This window comes from Myxocyprinus asiaticus, chromosome 30 (genome assembly GCF_019703515.2).
Source record: "Myxocyprinus asiaticus isolate MX2 ecotype Aquarium Trade chromosome 30, UBuf_Myxa_2, whole genome shotgun sequence".
NCBI classification, from domain to species: Eukaryota; Metazoa; Chordata; class Actinopteri; order Cypriniformes; family Catostomidae; genus Myxocyprinus; species Myxocyprinus asiaticus.
In genome coordinates this window covers 2,506,491-2,521,391 of record NC_059373.1, presented here as the reverse complement: position 1 = coordinate 2,521,391, position 14,901 = coordinate 2,506,491, and the positions used below count along the sequence as shown (strand labels likewise).

At 41.7% G+C, this 14,901-nt stretch overlaps 1 protein-coding gene across 1 annotated transcript in view; it reads right to left on the bottom strand.

Annotated features, from left to right (window-relative positions):
- LOC127420675 (serine/threonine-protein phosphatase 6 regulatory ankyrin repeat subunit B-like) overlaps nt 1-14,901 on the bottom strand; it is a 69,585-nt gene that overhangs the window by 21,176 nt on the left and 33,508 nt on the right. The window contains exons 10-18 of the mRNA XM_051663125.1: nt 12,694-12,894; nt 12,399-12,500; nt 12,228-12,326; nt 9,526-9,654; nt 9,168-9,296; nt 7,197-7,313; nt 6,909-7,007; nt 4,639-4,839; nt 4,443-4,541 (exon numbers count right to left, since the gene is read on the bottom strand). Coding sequence (XP_051519085.1) covers nt 4,443-4,541; nt 4,639-4,839; nt 6,909-7,007; nt 7,197-7,313; nt 9,168-9,296; nt 9,526-9,654; nt 12,228-12,326; nt 12,399-12,500; nt 12,694-12,894 — 1,176 coding nt within the window. The remainder of the gene's footprint in view (nt 1-4,442; nt 4,542-4,638; nt 4,840-6,908; nt 7,008-7,196; nt 7,314-9,167; nt 9,297-9,525; nt 9,655-12,227; nt 12,327-12,398; nt 12,501-12,693; nt 12,895-14,901) is intronic.

Below are 14,901 nucleotides of genomic sequence, written 5' to 3'. Positions count from 1 at the left end.
TAGCACGTGTACTGGGCCGGCAGTGAGTCTCTCTGAAAACTCGACTGCTCGGAGGAAGTCAACCAGTGAACAAAGTTTGTGAACACTACTGGGAATTAATGCCGTACATCTTCAGCTCCAAGGGAGGTGGAAGGCGCTATGTGCAAGCCATACACCCGGCCAGCTATCCCGGGCTTATCCACTTGTGTTGCGTGCCACTACCTGGGACGAAACCGGTTCCACCCGGAGGTTGTAGAACCTTGCAAAGGTGTTGGACGTTCTGGGTCTGCCTCCTCTTGGGGCAGTGCTTGCAGGTTCACCACCTGGTCCCTAAAAGGGGTGGTGGGAACCTTGGGCACAATGCCCAAACGGGGTCTCAGGATCACGTGAGAGTAACCCGGACCGAACTCCAGGCACGTTTTGCTGACAGAGAACGCTTGCAGGTCACCTACCCTCTTGATGGAAGTGAGCGCAGTCAGGAGGGCAGTCTTCAAGGAGAGTGCCTTAAGCTCAGCTGACTGCAAAGGCTCAAAGGGGGCTCTCTGTAGACCCTGAAGAACTACGGAGAGATCCCTTGAGCCTCCTGGTGCCTCTTAGGAACCTGATGATCAGGTCGTGCTTCCCTAAGGACTTACCGTCGACTGAGTCGTGGTGTGCTGCTATGGCGGCAACATACACCTTCAAGGTGGAAGGGGACAGCCTCCCTTCCAGCCTCTCCTGCAGGAAGGAAAGCACTGATCCGACTGCGCATCTCTGGGGGTCTTCACATTGGGAAGAACACCACTTAGCGAACAGACGCCACTTAAAGGCATACAGGCACCTCGTAGAGGGGGCCCTAGCCTGAGTGAGTGGTAGACAGCTTAGGTCTTCCATGTCCCGTCCAGGGGCCAGACATGGAGATTCCAGAGGTCTGGGCATGGGTGCCAGAGGGTGCCCCGTCCCTGAGAAAGAAGGTCCTTCCTCAGGGGAATTCGCCAGGGGGAGCTGTCACGAGGAGTGTGAGGTCCGAGAACCACATCTGGGTGGCCAGTAGGGTGCTACCAGGACGACCTGCTCCTCATCCTCCCTGACCTTGCACGGGGTCTGTGCAAGCATGCTCACTGGGGGAAATGCATATTTGCGTAGGCCAGGGGGCCAGCTGTGTGCCAGCGCGTCTATGCCGAGGGGAGCCTCAGTGAGGGCGTACCAGAGCGGGCAGTGGGAGGATTCTTGGGAGGCAAACAGGTCCACCTGTGCCCGTCCGAATTGACTCCAAATCAGCTGGACCACCTGAGGGTGGAGTCTCCACTCTCCCCTGAGGGTAACCTGCCATGACAGCGCGTCCGCTGTAGTGATAAGGTTGCCCGGGATGTGAGTGGCTTGCAGTGACTTGAAGTGCTGCTGACTCCAGAGGAGGAGACGGCGGGCGAGTTGTGACATACAACAAGAGCGCAGACCGCCTTGGCGGTTGACATATGCTACCGTTGCCGTGCTGTCTGTCCGAACTAACACATGCTTGCCCTGGATCAATGGCCGGAACCTCCGCAGGGCAAGCAGAATTGCCAACAACTCGAGGCAGTTGATGTGCCAGTGCAGTCACGGACCCGTCCAGAGGCCGGCAGCTGTGTGCCCATTGCATACAGCGCCCCAGCCCGTTTTGGAGGTGTCTGTCATGACCATGACGCGCCTGGAGACCAGTTCTAGAGGAACACCTGCTCGTAGAAACGAGAGGTCAGTCCAAGGGATGAAAAGACAGTGACAGACGACGTGATGGCCACACGATGTGTCCCGTGGCGCCATGCGCGTCTCGGGACTCGAGTCTGGATCCAGTGCTGAAGCGGCCTCATATGCATCAACCCGAGCGGGGTGGCCACTGCCGAGGCTGTTTGAACGCCTTTAAACGGGCCAGCACCGACTGGGCGCGCTTGTTCGTAAGGCGTGCCGTCAAGGAGACTGAGTCCAACTCCAAACCGAGAAAAGAGATGCTCTGAACCGGGAGGAGCTTGCTCTTTTCCCAGTTGACCCGAAGCCCTAGTCAGCTGAGGTGTGAGAGCACCAGGTCCCTGTGTGCGCACAACATGTCTCGAGAGTGAGCTAGGATTAGCCAGTCGTCGAGATAGATGAGAATGTGAATGCCCACCTCCCTTAACGGGGCAAGGGCAGCCTCTGCGATCTTCGTAAAGACGTGAGGAGACAGGGACAGGCCGAAAGGGAGGACTTTGTACTGAAACGCCTGACTCCTCGAACGCGAACCGCAGGAAGGGTCTGTGTCAAAGAAGGATCGAGACGTGGAAGTACGCATCCTTCAGGTCTACCGCCGCGAACCAATCTTGATGCCGGACCCTCGCCAGAATGCGTTTTTGCGTCAGCATCTTGAACGGGAGTCTGTGTAAAGCCCGGTTCAGTACTCGCAGGTCCAAGATTGGCCGCAACCCACCGACTTTTTTCAGTACGATGAAGTAGTGGCTGTAAAACCTTTTCTTCATCTCGGCTGGAGGGACAGGTTCTATCGCGTCCTTCCGTAGGAGGGTAGCGATCTCCGTGCGCAGAGTGGCAGCATTTTCGCCCTTTACCAAGGTGAAGTGAATACCGCTGAACCTGGGCGGGCGCCTGGTGAATTGAATCATGTAGCCGAGTCGGACGGTCCGGATCGTGACGGATTTGAAAGCGCTAGCCACGCGTCCAAATTCCGCGCGAGGGGGACCAAGGGGACAACGGCAGGTGGGGCCTCGCGGCGGGGCGGAGCGTGAGGTGCCACAGCATGTCGTGGCCGTGCTGAGTCTAGGGACATCGAAGCACTTACCTAGCTCCTTGTGACCACCCCCGGAACAGCCTGGGACGGAGAGGAAGAGGCCTGTCCTCGTAACTCATGGAGACTGCCACATCAGGGGTAGCTGTGTGCCACAGCTGGGCACTCGGGTGGAAAGGCCACCGCTGGAGCGCCAATCCTGCAAGAAAATGCCCGTGGACGGAAGTCGTGGTGACGACCGTACACACCCTGGGTATGTGACCCAGGGAGGAAGGAAGACGCACTTTTGCTGAACTGTTGGGTACCGCAGCCACTTGGGTGTGCGGCAAAATCAAACAAAAAGGCAACAAAAGATTTTCCACCCGGCCCTCCACTGGGGGATGGAGTGGTCTTCTTACCAGCTGCTTTGAGCTGCTTTGAGCAGCGCCGCGAGCCCAGAAACCATTCATCAAGTCACAAGGGTTCAGGGGAGAGCGGAGGGTTCCGCTCTAACCCGACACCCGCGGCCGCCCGGGAAAGCATGTCCGTCATTTCGGCATCGGCCTGTGGCTGGGCGATCGTCCCCGAAGGGGGAAGCCCAGCTGAGGCTTCTGCATCTGACTGGACAAGCCCGCTCTCCGATGCTGCGCTCGAGAGCTCATCATCTTCGTGAGCTCCGAACAAGAAGCCAGACTCGCCGTGAGACGAACCGGCGAACTCATCTGGAAGCCTGATTGGGGCAGACGAGCGTGCTGGGGAATGGGAGGTCCGCGGGGGGATACCCGGTGGAGACGATCCCATTGAGGTCCCCAAATCGCCCCCAGTGCTAACCGCGCTAGCCTCATACCCGTAGGTAGAAGGACCGAGGCGGGGTGCCGCTGGGGTGGCTTGCTTTCGTAAGAAAGCCATGGTCATGTTCTCGCAGTGAGAACATGAACCATTCACAAACGCTGCCTCCGTGTGGGTCACGCCCAGACACGAAAGACAGCGATCATGACCATCCGAAGTTGAGAGATAACGACTGCAACCAGGAATAACACACAATCGGAAAGGCATCTTTAAAAAGACGCGTCTTTAAAAAGACGTTCCGTGTGTGCGCTCTTTTAGAGAAATATGTACTCTTATAGAGGGGAAAAACTCTTTCAGAAAATATACTCTCTAGTTTTTCCTGCCGAAGTGCCCAGGGGCGTTCTCTGCAGTGCACCAGTGCAGTGGAGGGAGAAGCCGCTGAAATGCGCCGTCAGATCCAGCAGAGGTGAATGAACAGTAGTATTCAGCTCAAAGAGCATGACCGTTCGTCTCCGAAGAGAAAATCTGAATGAGTGGTTGCATACCAGCTCCTTTTATACCCGTATGTCCGGGGGAGTGGCATGCAAATACCACTCGCCAATTTTCATTGGCCTTTTATCAAAGACCAGAGGTGTCTTGGGCTCCCAAGAGTGACCCCTAGTGTCACATCGACACAACGTCGAGTGAGTGACAGATAGGGAACTTGTTTTGCCTTTGAACTAGGTTTTTTTGTTTGTTTGCTTTTTTCCTACCCTATTGGAGAATTGTGTTTTTTTAGTTTTTTTACCCCATTGGCGAATATATATATATATATATATATATATATATATATATATATATATATATATATATATATATATATATATATATTTTTTTTTTTTTTTTTTTTTACCCAATTGGCGAATTGTTTTTTGTTTTCACCCCATTGGTCTCATGGCTAGGTGAACTATTTCTTTAAAAAACTCACGATATCTGTGGCAGTGAGGTCAGCGTTCAAGTTTAACAGGCTGCAGCAAATGTCGAGCTGTCCACTGATGGCCGCTAAGTGCAGAGGGGTCTGTTTTCTCTGCCGAAAATTAGATATACAGACTGTAAACAAATACATGCCATCTCACCATAAGAGCTCTTAACCACAATAATTAGCCATTGTACAGTGATCTTACCAGAGAGAGAGCATCAATACTGGCCTGATGGGTCTCCACCAGCAGTCTAATGAGTCGGGCTGTCCCACTCTGAACGCTCAGGTGCAGTGGTGTCAGACCAAGTTTGGTCTTAGCGTTCACAAAGGCCTTGTGAGACAGAAGGATATCTACGATGTCTTGATGACCTTGTTCTGCAGCCAGATGGATGGCGGCCTTCCCTTCCTGTTGTCGACATGTCAAATTCATTATTCATAATTTCTAACAGTGTTCTTTAAGACACAACATTTTTTTTACCCATCAGTTCTGATGGCAAAAAGCCTATGGGATGCCATGCCCCCTCAACCCCCACTCAGACCCGGCCATGGGCATTATGTTGATTACCACAAAAAAATGGGGTTGTGGCCGAGCGATGTCTGTGGAGAGTGAGGCCATGAGAGGAAGAACAGTAAGGATTGACACCTATGGGAAATGATCTCTAAAAGCTGTTTGTGTTTGCAGTGAGAGCTGAGAGGGATAAAAGAGCAGTCCAGACTGCTGGAGGAGAGAGAGAGTGACACACGCTTGCTGTGTGTATGTGTAAGGACTGCTGTGACATTGAAAAGTAACTTGCACAATAAAAAGATGAGAGAAGGTGGAAATTTGTCTGGCCTCCGCTTCCTCATTACAGAGAGCGTTAAAGAACCTGTCATATATAGCCACATGACGTAAACAATATACATGTTAACATGACTTCAGTGTGAAAAATCGCAAACTAAAATCTGTGTAAAATTATTGCCAATACCAGGATAACAGGATTTCATTATCATGACAACAAAGTTATAATATTGTATATAACTTTACACAGACATGTTTAGTAAGTGATTTTATCACACTAAAATCATGTTAACACGTATAATGTTTACGTCTTGTGGCTATACTTTTGAAACAGTGAGTATTTTGACGTTTACAGATTGGCCCCATTGACTTCTAATGTAAACCATGATTTTAGTTTCTTTTTTTAAATAAACGAGTGGCAATTTAAATAATATTTTTGTGGTAATCAATATTATGCCACAAATGCTTGACCTTTATTGACCTGGGAACATTCGTTTGAACCCTAAAGCATATCAATATTTTTGTTGTAATAATACTAATAGTATTGGCACATGGTAATAACAATAATTAATCATAAAATGAATTACCATTAGCTGTCTTTATTAGAGATTATCCTCATACATTGTTTTTCAGTCTACATTAGTTTTATTTAAAAAAAGTAAAAAAAAAAATAAAAAAAAGTCAATGGATGAATCCCAATTCACATATTATCCTTATTAACAAAAATGTTCATGGTATTTCCATGTTTTTTGTTTTTTTTGGGGGTTTTTTTTTTTTGGACATGTGCCATGGCAATAAGGACCTGTTGAGTACCTTTTATAGGCTATACAGTGTTATATAAATATGGCAATTATTTAGTATTAAAGTATACTGTATATAAAAGTACCATTTTATTACCATCTGATAGTATCACAGCTGTTAATGTAAGAACAATTGTAGCTCTAATATCGAAGCAAAGAAATCTTAACTAAAGGGATAGCTCACCCAAATATGAAAATTCTCTCATCAATTAATCACCCTCATTGAACACAAATGAAGATTTTTAGAAGAATATTTCAGCTCTGTAGGTCCATACAATGCAACTGAATGGTGGCCAGAACTTTGAAGCTCCAAAAAGCACATAAAGCCCACATAAAAGTGGATTAAAAGACTCCAAATGATAATTAATTTATTCTAAAGCGATACAATAGGTGTGGGTGAGAAACAGATAATTATTTAAGTCCTTTTTTAAATTCTCCTCCCTACCCAGAAGATGGTGATTTGCACGAAGAATGCAAATCACCAAAAACAAAAGTAAAATAATGTAAAGGTGGATACTGATAGTAAAAAGGACTTAAATATAGATCTGTTTCTCACCCACACCTATTGTATCATTTCAGAAAACATGGATTAAAACACTGGGGTCTTATGGATTACTTTTATGCTGCCTTTATGTGTTTTTTGGAGCTGCAATGTTCTGGTCGCCATTCACTTGCATTGTATGGACCTACAGAGCTGAAATATTCTTCTCAAAATCTCCATTTGTGTTCTGCAGAAGAAAGAAAGTTATACACATCTGGGATGGCATGAGGATGAGTAAATGATGAGAGAATTTTCATTTTTGGGTGAACTATTCCTTTAAGGTCTTGGCAGGTCAAATGATCCAGAATTTAGACATATCAGTGGTGTTATGATACTTTAGTTATAGTCTCTCTGACCTCATCGAACACGTCCACTCTGGCATTATTCTGCAGCAGGATCCTGACAACCTCTGTGTGACCCTGTTCTGCTGCCAACAGCAACGGAGACCAGCCGTTCTGTTTAATATATACGAAAGCACATGTACACAATGCATTGACAAATATATATTAGCACTAAATGCTTTATTTATCAACTGTGAAAGAGAGAAATTAATAAAGTTAATAAAGCATCAAACCACTCAATACCCACAAACAACACATGCTGTTAATTTTCCCTTCATCCTCTGTAGAGTTTTGACTCTGTACCTTGGCATGTTTGTTAATGGCTGTCTGGAGCTGGCTGGTAGGGACATTGCTGAGCATCTCCTGAAGTACTGCGGTGTTTCCCACCCTGGCACTGTAATGTAGAGGTGTCTCTCCACTCTGAAAGAATTAGAAAACAGTGAAAAATGCAGAACACACTCGTTGCAAATGAGTTCCTAGTTTAGTTTTCACTCTATGAAAAATAATGTAAAAAAAACAATGAATCTTGTCCACGGCCCGTAATAAGGAATATTCCTACCATCGGAGCAATTTAAGCTTGAAGCACCACCTGTTTTCAGCAGGGGGCAGTAAGCGCAACTCCAGCTGTATAGGTAATGCACAGCTGTACAGAGAATAAACCAACGGGACAGCACAAGATGAGAACACGTTCTTGCGTTCAAACACATTTTACATTTATTCAATTAGCAGATGCTTTTATCCAAATTACAAATGAGGAGAACAATAGAAGCGATTCATCCAGCAAAAAGGGCAACAATATAATTGCTGTAATACAAGTCTAACTTAGCTTAGAGCAGTCCACATAACAAGTAAATTATTATAATTTTTTTTTAAAGAACATGAAGGTAGTGCGTTAGTATGAATGTGTTAGATGTTCAAACACAGCTAGACGGAGTGCAATTCCGAAAGCAGGGATCTTGAGACATTGACACAGCGACCTAAAAATGCTGTTTATGATGCAATGCAACCAAATTGAGACACTCCAAAAGTGTCTGTCTGATGCATGTGTACATTGTTGCATACTTAGAAAAGCCCTTAGAGTAAATCTGTCTCGGACAGATTGAAGAATTAAATTGCAAAATGGATTACTGTGGACTGTAGGCCAATGATAGGCTTATGTTCAATAATATGGAAATAAACAATATATTGCCTTTTAAAGACAATTATTGTATTGTATTTTCAATGCTTTACTCGTCTGACACAATAATGTCATGCATTTTAATTATCTGAATTACTATATTTATTATATATATATATATATATATATATATATATATATATATATATATATAGAGCAGGGGTTCTCAACGGGGGCGTTCAAAGGGTGCCAGGGGCCGCTGAGAGCAAATTAGTAGATGGGGGGTGTTAGGTTACAAATGGGGGGCATTTATCAGTCATAATAATCAAATCTATCGTCAAGTTCATCTTTGCATTAAAACGTTTATCTAGACTTTATCTAGACTTCAATTATACTGGTTGGTATGCATTTGTACCACGGTTCATCTGATTTTGAAGTCTAGCGACGCATCTGAAGTATCTGGTTTAGCAGCATCAAATACCCAGGTGGAGGCATAACCTCGGCTAATGCACCTGTAAGGCTCTGTAGATGGATACGGCTCAATGGACAGAGCAGCTCTTAAAGCTCGAGCTCTTAAACTCTCAGCTTTGCGAGAATCAGTGAGAAGCAAAGCGCGAGAAGCGGAAACCATTTGATTTCGGCACAGAATTCTTCATCACCACCCTTGAATTTACTATAGTAACACTAACTGGACTTTATGAAGAAATAGATTGATAAGGGAATGAAGTGGGGGGCATTCATCAAAAAAAGGTTAAGAACCACTGATGTACAGTGTATATATATATATTGTATACTGTATATATACATATATTATATTTATAATTATTTAAATATAATTATTTTTAATTATTAAATCATTATATTTGAAATTATTGTTATTTGAGTTCCTTTCTCAGCAAATATTTATATATGTGATTATTGCAATTAATTAAAAAAAAAAAAAATCCGGTTTAGTCTTTAGTTTTTGTTTTAGTGTTTTAGTTGTTAAAGGTTAAAAGTTTATAAAACTACAATTAATTTGAGGTCTATTTAATTTTAGTTAGTTTGAGTTATGTAAAGGTATTTTAGTGTTGTTTCAGTTTTTCCCTATTATGATTTTTGTTAACGCAAAGGTTTTCATTTTAGTTTCTGTTAATGATAATAACACCGTGACACACCTGTCTCATGACCGCTGTGATGTCAGCATGATACACCATCAGTATCTTGATGATGTGGATGTCCTCATCCGTCTGATGCGCTGCGTCTCTCCTGAGCGCAGCAGCCAGATGCAGCGGTGTCTCGCCGTTCTACAGGGGGCACAAAAACAACCACACACTTACAAAATAAGCTGGGTTTCACTGAGCCTATAGTGTATCTGTGACTCATGTCATCTCATCTTATTCTGACCCCAGCTTAGCTGGGATATGTGAAAAAAAAAAAGAATTTCACTGTATATGTGCAAATGTATAATGTGTGATAAATAAATACAATTATTATTAATTAATTATTAAATTAATTAATTAAGGTGAGTCTGACCTTGTTCCTGTGATAGACACAAAGCTCTGCCTCCTGGCGGCTTCTCTCATTGGTCAGATAGTTTAAAATCTCTTCCACCACATGGGCGTGACAGTGACGCACGGCAACTTGAAGAGGATTTTCTCCAACCTGTTTAGACATAATTAAAAAAATAAGAAAAAGAGAAAATACCAAATCACTACTTTTATTATTACGATATCCTAATATGCAAATAAGGCACACAAGAACAACATATGCATTAACTTTGCATGCACCTTGAAACCAAAAACTGACATTTGACAAAGATTTTTACAGAACGGATATTAGTATTATTATTCTTTATTTCATACATACAGGGTACTCACCTTTTGTGACCAATGAATTTCCATGACTTTTCCATTTGTTTGGAAATTTCTGGATTTTTAATCTACTGAACCATTTAGACCGATTTGGGAACCATTTTGGCCAATTAATATCTATTCAAAAAAGGGCATCGGACAGCACAATGGCTTGCAAGCATTTAAAATCAACAGAAACTCCAACTGAGAAGAAAATTTAGGTGATGAAATATTTCAGAGCAGAGTGTAACTTGAAGACTTGATACTCACTATAAAAAAATGTCCATGATTTCAAAGTTTTCCATGACTTTTCTAGGCCTAACATTTTATTTTAAATGATATTTCCAGGTTTTCCATGACTGCAGGGAAGCCTGTAAATGTTAAAACACTGTGCATAGGTTGGGAAAGCTCATGTTTATATACAGTAGAAATCATGTAATTTATAAGGAAGCAATTCTTATGTAAATAAATCAATCTGTAAAAATGTTTCTATCATGAAAAGGTTGAATACCTATGTGTAAAGTTTGGTTCATGTATGGTTATTGGAAGTTGACATTTCCGTCTCAGAATGTTGAATAACACAAAATATAAACAACTTTCTAAACTTTTTATTATATCACTATTAAAGAGGATGTCAAAGAAAATAATGACCTATCAAAACCTTATAACTGATTGGTGAACCAAAAAAGTTGGTGTGGACGTGGCGTAAAGGCACACTAATACGTTTGTGTTTGAAAACGCATCTTTTTCTCTACATTTTGGCCTTCCGTCCACACTGAGATGGCGTGGATAAATTTGAAAATGCCGTCTTCGTGTTGTAGCGTGGACTGGAAAAACGGAGACATTGGAAAATGATGACGTATTTGTTGTCATGTGATGCAGTCATGTGATCCATTCAACCAAAAAAATCAAGCTGGCGGCCCGTGTTGTAGCGGCGCTGTGCCTGATATTCACTTTGATTACGTTGTTACAGATAAATGTTACTTTGTACAACATTCACATTGCATTCCTTCGAAGGCTATGGAAGTTTACTCGGAATTGGTGTTTGGTGACAGAACACGAGGACAATTGATTTAAGCATTTTCATACGTTTCAATGTGGACGAGCAACTTTTGGAAAACGCTTGAAAACGGCAGTGTGGACAGGGAGCGTTTCGAAAACAAAAACGCCGTTTTCAAATGGATCCGCATGAATGTAGACATAGCCTTGATGTCTTTAAAGGAAAAGTTTACCCAAAATTCTCTCATCATTAACTCAATAAAAACGTTGAAGCTTCATAAAGGCAGCATTTATTTAATCCATAAGACTCCAGTGGTTTAATCCATGTCTTCTGAAGTGACCCAATCGGTTTTGGGTGAGAACAGACCAAAATATAACTTGTTTTTCACTGTACATCTTGCCATTGCAGTCTCTAGGCACGATAATGATTTCAAGCTCGATTACACTTCCTATAGCGCAGGGGTCCCCAAACTTTTTGCTGCAAGGGTCAGTTCACTCTGCTATGTTTTCAAGGGGGGCCGGAGTGAGCCTACGGTATTTTTGTCACAGAGATTATTCTTCTGCTTTTATTACATGGATTCATTTTACAATTACAATCCATTTACAGAACATGATTTTAATATTGTTAACTTTATTGCATGTATACATTTCTTAGCAACTTGCCACCAAAACCAAAAACCATTAATTCAGATTGATTCATTGATTCGTTCATTGACCATTACGCTTTTGCGCCAGTAGATTGAGCCAAATGACCTTCTTTTACACTTTGAACAAGGAAAAAGTAGACTTATTCATGATCAGAAAAAGTCTATTTATCATTTATTAAAATATTAATCTCAACAATTCAACTAAGAGACTAATTTCGTTCGTGAACAAGTGTACCAGTACATTCAGTTCCTTCATGAATGAGACGTCTTATCTTGTTCAGACTCAAACGACCGACTCGAACTTCCATGAAGGGGCATATTTGTTCAGTGGGTCCAACCAGTGACATACTCCTAAAAAGCCTGCAGTCAAATGCTACTGGCAAACACTATGGCCAGCCTTACAGGCATGAAAAGCCACCAAAGCAGTCTCGCGCTTCCAGAGCTGGCCGGTCAAAACGTGTAACAGGCATGGTTCCATGCCGTAGTTGTGAGACCCTTGCTATAGTGCGTCAAGCACTAGGAAGTGTAATCAGGCTTGAAATCATGATCGTGAATTTATGTTCCAAGATCTGGTCACCATTCACTTGCATTGTATGGACCTACAGAGCTGAAACATTCTTCTAAAAATCTTCATTAGTGTTCTGCAGAAGAAAGAAAGTCATGCACATCTGGAATGGCATGAGGGTGAGTAAAATTATGAGAGAATTAAATTTTTGGGTGAACAATCCCTTTAATATACCTTAGATGTCCAGGTGACATCTCCTCCCTCCTGGATCAGAGCTCGTATCATCTGCAGATTGCCGTGACGGGCGGCCACATGCATAGCGGTTTCCCCATTCTGATAAAGAGAGTGTAACAGTGTTTGAATATCATGCTTTATTACATCCAGTGTTGTTTATAACTGACTGACCTCCTGCTGTGCATTCACTTCTGCTCCGCTCTTCAGAAGTATCTGAGCCACCTGTTCACCTTCCTTCACACGTGCTGCAATGTGCAGAGGGGTTTCCTGTGCCTTTACCCATGGGGAAAAAAACATCATATGACTTCACTGAAATACAGTGCACGGGTCGTATGGACTAGTTTTATGATGCTTTTCAGTCACTTTTATTTTCCCCAGAAAAAAAAAAATACAGTTTGAAATGACATGAGGGTGAGTAAATAATGACAACTATTTGAATGGACTCTTTAAACAGGTGCTTGGTTACCTTTCCTCCTCTGAGCTGCACATGTGCCCCGAATCCCAGTAACATCTGTACCACCTGCGGTTTGCAGTTCTCCACTGCAATGTGCAGAGCCATCTGGCCGTCTTTAGTGGTGGAGTCCACATGCGCACCCCTCTGGAGCAGAGCTTTCACTACAGTCGTGTGGCCTCTCTTAGCTGCCAAATGCAAACACACTGCACCTGACTGACAACAGAAATACAGAGACAAACAAGACACAAAAAAGTCTCTTGAAATGCAAATACACCCTCACAGGACAATATTAAAGACCCCATGAAATCAGAATGAGAGTTTTGTGACTTTTAGTCCATTTGCGTCAGCTTTGAGGTCATCAATATGTAGGGCTGGGTAAAAATATAAATTTTCCAATGCATTGCGATCTTCATTTGAACGATCTTGATATCGATTCTTAAATCCCAAGATCGATCTTTTACTCTATGTGCAACCCTCTACAACAATGACAGGAAATAATTCGCATTTGCAACCAAATTTCGCGCTATGCAACTAAAACGTAAATATTTGGCAACTGGCTGGTAAATGTTCAGATTTCACTCAACAGTGATTGAGTAGTTTAGTGGTGAAGAAGTTCAACAGCGAGATTCTTTGACCGAGTGTTGAGAGTAAAAGTTTGCTTTCACTCGTTCCGTGTAATGTGTGTCCAAAGACGAGATCCACACAATCAATCTGTCATTGAATAATGTCTCTTTTAATACCCTTTCTGCTATTTACCATCAGTTGTTGATCAAAAACAACATAAAGAAACATTTAATTCTAATCACACGCAGCACGGATGAGATAAAGCCATTTGAGTCTTCTCTCGTTAATATGCGCTCTTTACAGAACTGCCGGTTTTCTTAAAGAGACAGTAACGTTTTTTAGCACGTGTTAAAAAACCAATGTAATTACTTGTAAATAGTACAAATGTGCATGTTAACTATAAACATGTAACAAAATATAATATATGCAATATAATATCATATTTATTGTTTGAATACATGGATCTGATCATTTTTAAAAAGCCAAAATGTGACCAAAATGATGAAAAACTTATAAAATATAATTATTAAAATTCATATTTTCATAATGTACCTAGTTAAAAGGAATTAACAACATTAGCTCGGAGAGAACTTCTTTCATTTGTAAGCAAAATTGACATTATACCTGGAATATAACCATTTGAATCAATATTGAAATCGCAATTGAATCGAAAGCTTGTGAATCCAAATTTAATCGGGAAATCTGTATTAATACCCAGCCCTATATTTGATCTATATGCTAGTGTACAACTCAATATATGCATTTAATCCAATATATACATTCTTCCTCTTCTGAGAAAACAGACTTTAAATATTGGTGACTCATTTTGCACTACATATTTGACATAAAATGAATGTACACTCCAAAAAATATTTTAGCATATTTTTAAGATTTACGCATTTCAATTTCACAACAAAATTCCATTAAAATGAACTGCGTAATGTATAACAAAATTAAATTAATAAAGCTTTAAAGTAAATAAAGATTACTCAATTCAATATGATGGAATTTGTTATTTTTTGAATGTATGGATGCACAATTAATAAAATTAAATCATGATATGTCCTAGTGTGATTATTAAAATGCAAAAGAGTGCGATTAAATAAAATAAAAACACAGTCTGCATGTGCTGCACACTTCTGACTAAATGCGTGAGTATCACGTGAGCTCTGTGTGAGTTAGAGATGACAGAGAGCAGAGAAATTGCAAAAATAACGACAGCAATATATTACTACTGTATAGTAAAAAGTTACAATTCAATGTAATAATAATACTAAGCAATATCTCACAAGCAAAAGAGATGTACTGAATATAGGTTTTCATAAATGCTTTATACTGTAATTGTTCTATTTCATTTGATCAAACCCCCTTCTAATTATAAAATTGAAATAAACTTTAAAAATAAATATATAAAGATAAATAAAGAATTTAGGAAAAAGTAAAACGGATATCATGTGACCATGGTAAATAAAGCAAATTGCCTATTTTTTTTTTTTTTTTTTAAAAAGGACGAGGCCTTCGATACAATATCCTGCCCCAAACTTAATGTTACAATAAGACAACAACATCAACACAGGACAGAAAACAGAGTTCATTAAGCAAATTTACAGAGTCTTTAAAAGACTATATACTTAAAAACTTCCTAAAACAAATTCT